This window comes from Dendrobates tinctorius, unplaced genomic scaffold (assembly GCF_039654945.1).
Source record: "Dendrobates tinctorius isolate UK_male_01 unplaced genomic scaffold, ASM3965494v1 ptg000323l, whole genome shotgun sequence".
Classification (NCBI taxonomy): domain Eukaryota; kingdom Metazoa; phylum Chordata; class Amphibia; order Anura; family Dendrobatidae; genus Dendrobates; species Dendrobates tinctorius.
In genome coordinates, this window is record NW_027361990.1 from 750,656 (window position 1) to 753,583 (window position 2,928).

Genomic DNA, 2,928 nt, shown 5'->3' on the forward strand with positions numbered 1-2,928 from the left:
CTTTCAACTTGACCTGTCAAAAAACTAGGCTCTCCACCAAAATGAGTAGAGGATGGCAGATGTGGAGGTGTTTCCCAAGAAGAATGTTCTTGATAAGAGAGTGGAACCAGTGTTTGCAGGAGTTTGAGACAGTGCATCCATAAGATTTGAGCGGTCATGCGCAGCCTGGACAACATTTATTGGTTCATAGCAAGTTGGCTAACCAGTCCAGATAAGTCCTCTGTATCCAGCAGGAATGGTCTTGACGATTCTGCTCCTTTGGAAACAGAGCTTGGTTCTCAGAATCACTAGGAACCCCAGTGATCAATAAGTTATTCCCTATCTACAGGTGAAAACCCCTTTGTCTTAAAGTTTCCCTGTACAATATTTTTCCTCATCCTGCATTTTACTATCTGGCGGAAACTGCTCCTCAGACGTCTTGCTCTGCCCCTGCATAACATCTGCATCCCGGTAATACTGATAATACTCTACATACAAAGGTTGACTGTCATAAATTTTTCACTCAGTCATTAACAATGTGATTGGATCTTGTTTAGATTTTGCTTCAATAATCTACATCCACATTTAATGAAATATGTGCACAGTAATAAAATGAGACTTAAATCTACAAGGATAGAATCATGTCCAATCTCACACAGTCCGGCTCATTATATAGGACTTTGTATTTTGTTCTGGTCTGCAGAGAATTATAAAGCATTTAGGGAAAAATATACAGCCTAAAAGTCCAGCATTAGAGGTCAGGATGGCAAATATCTCCACGGCCACCATGTATTTGCCTCTAGTGCTGAGATAAGCCGGGATCATGGCTATCCAGACACTGCAGAACACCAGCATGCTGAAGGTGATGTACTTGGCCTCATTAAAACTGTCCGGCAATGTCCGGGCTAAGAAAGCTGTAATAAAACTAACAGCAGCCAGAATCCCCATATAACCCAGGACAGAGTAGAACCAGAGATCAGAGCCTTCATTACACTGAACTATGATGATCTCTGTATAAGAGTATGTGTCCAGCTCCTGGAAGGGGGGACAGAGGGTCACCCAACTCATACAGAGGACCCCCTGGATGGAGGAGCAGATCAGGAGCACACAATTCGGCAGTTTTACTCCAGTCCATCTTCTCCACACACTTCCAGGCTTGGTGGCTTTGAACGCAATGTAAACCATTATGGTCTTTGCCAACAATGAAGAGATGGATATTGAGAGTAGTAGTCCAGTACAGATCTGACGTAACATGCAGGTACCATCAACAGGACGACCAAGGAACAAGAAGACACAGAGGAAGCTGAGCATGATGGAGACCAGGAGAGTAAAGCTCAGGTTCTTGTTGTTTGCTCTCACGATTGCAGTGTCTTGATATCTAACAAAAATCCCCAATATTATTGCAGTCACTGTAAGAAGTAAAATGGATCCCGATAGAGCAGTCAGTGATATCCCATGATCAGAGTAAGAGAGAAATTCTACCAGTTTGGGGACACATTGGGTCTTGTTCTCATTGGACCACTCATGGTCAGGACATCTCCTGCAGTTTTCATTGTCTATAGGAAAGAAAACAAGAAATATCACAAAATATGACTGAATTTGTGACCAAGGCTCAGGTGTAGATAGAAGTAGTACCTACCAGAGGTGTTTGATATTTCTCCTTCAGAACAAGGAATACAGCCATAACAGCAAAAATAGATTGTATTTCCTGGGACTTTTCTGCTTCCTGGTAGACAACTTTTTGTACATTGGGACTTGGGTTTCTAAATTCAAGAGACACAGTTTTTCCTTATTATAAAATGAATCATATATAAAGCCTATGCATTGCCGGGATAATATATTACCTCATTGTTACTGGTTTTCCACTGAATTAAATGGTCGTTGATGGACAAGCTTGGCAGATTGAGGTTATCTAAAATTATAGGTGAATTGTGTCCAACAACGCTCGAGTGCAAAGTTTGATTGACTATAATGTGGTTATGGATCTGGTAATCGTCTAAGAGTTCTCCATGCTCTGTGAAAACCCTTCCACCAAAAAGATTCAAATGCTTCAAGGTATGCATTACCTATGGATTAAAATAAAAAAAAATATAGCCACACATTAGAAATATAACCAGCAGCAATCATGGAAAGCATGACCTACCTACACATATATAGATATGTTCTTCCTCTTCGTTCCTCACCTCCCAAGATGAATGGTGCAAGATGAGCAGCTTTGAACAAGACATAATTTTTTGATACTGTAAGGCCATGTGCCCATGTGGCAGAAATGCTGTGGAAGTGTCCGCAGCATTTCTGCAACTCCCTGCCATGGGTAAAATGCATGCAGAATTCGCATGCGTTTTCCTGCAAAACACAAGCGTTTTTAGCTTGCAGAATGCTTGCACTTTCTAAGCGATTTGAGGCATCGCTTGGAAAGGTGATTGACAGGTTGGTCACACACAAGCATAGTGCTTGACAAGTGTGACCACCTTTTTACTATTGATGCTGCCTATGCGGCATCAATAGTAAAAGATAGAATGTAAAAATTAAAAAAAAAATTAAAAATATGGTTATTCTCACCTTCCGACGGCCCCCGATGTCCTCAGCGACACTGCCGGCAAGCTCCGTTCCCAGGGATGCATTGCGAGAATCACCCCAGATGACGTCATGCACGCTAGAGCGCAACGTCATCTCAGGTGATTCGCGCAATGCATCCCTGGGACCGGAAGATACTGATAGCGTTGCTTAAGGTGGGAAGGACTCCGGGGGCCGCCAGATGGTAAGTATATCCCTATTTTTTATTTTCTATTTTTTACAGGAATATGGTACCCAGGCCATGGAGGAGAGTCTCCTCTCCTCCAGACCCTGGGTATCATCCGCACATGAAGCGCTCACTTTACGCGTGGTGGGCAAAGTAAGCGTTTCAATGCAATCCTATGGCAGCGGAATCGCCGCGATTCCGCAGGA

The 2,928-nt window shown here is 42.9% G+C and overlaps 1 protein-coding gene across 1 annotated transcript; it reads right to left on the reverse strand.

The window, feature by feature from the left end:
• Nucleotides 1–630: 630 nt before the first annotated feature.
• On the reverse strand, nt 631–2,652 carry LOC141074082 (vomeronasal type-2 receptor 26-like). Its single transcript, XM_073561598.1, has 4 exons — nt 2,542–2,652; nt 1,824–2,045; nt 1,619–1,742; nt 631–1,535 (listed from the first exon to the last, which is right to left on the reverse strand). Exons 1-4 carry the CDS (start codon nt 2,650–2,652, stop codon nt 631–633), a joined length of 1,362 nt encoding a protein of 453 aa, XP_073417699.1.
• Nucleotides 2,653–2,928: the final 276 nt, after the last annotated feature.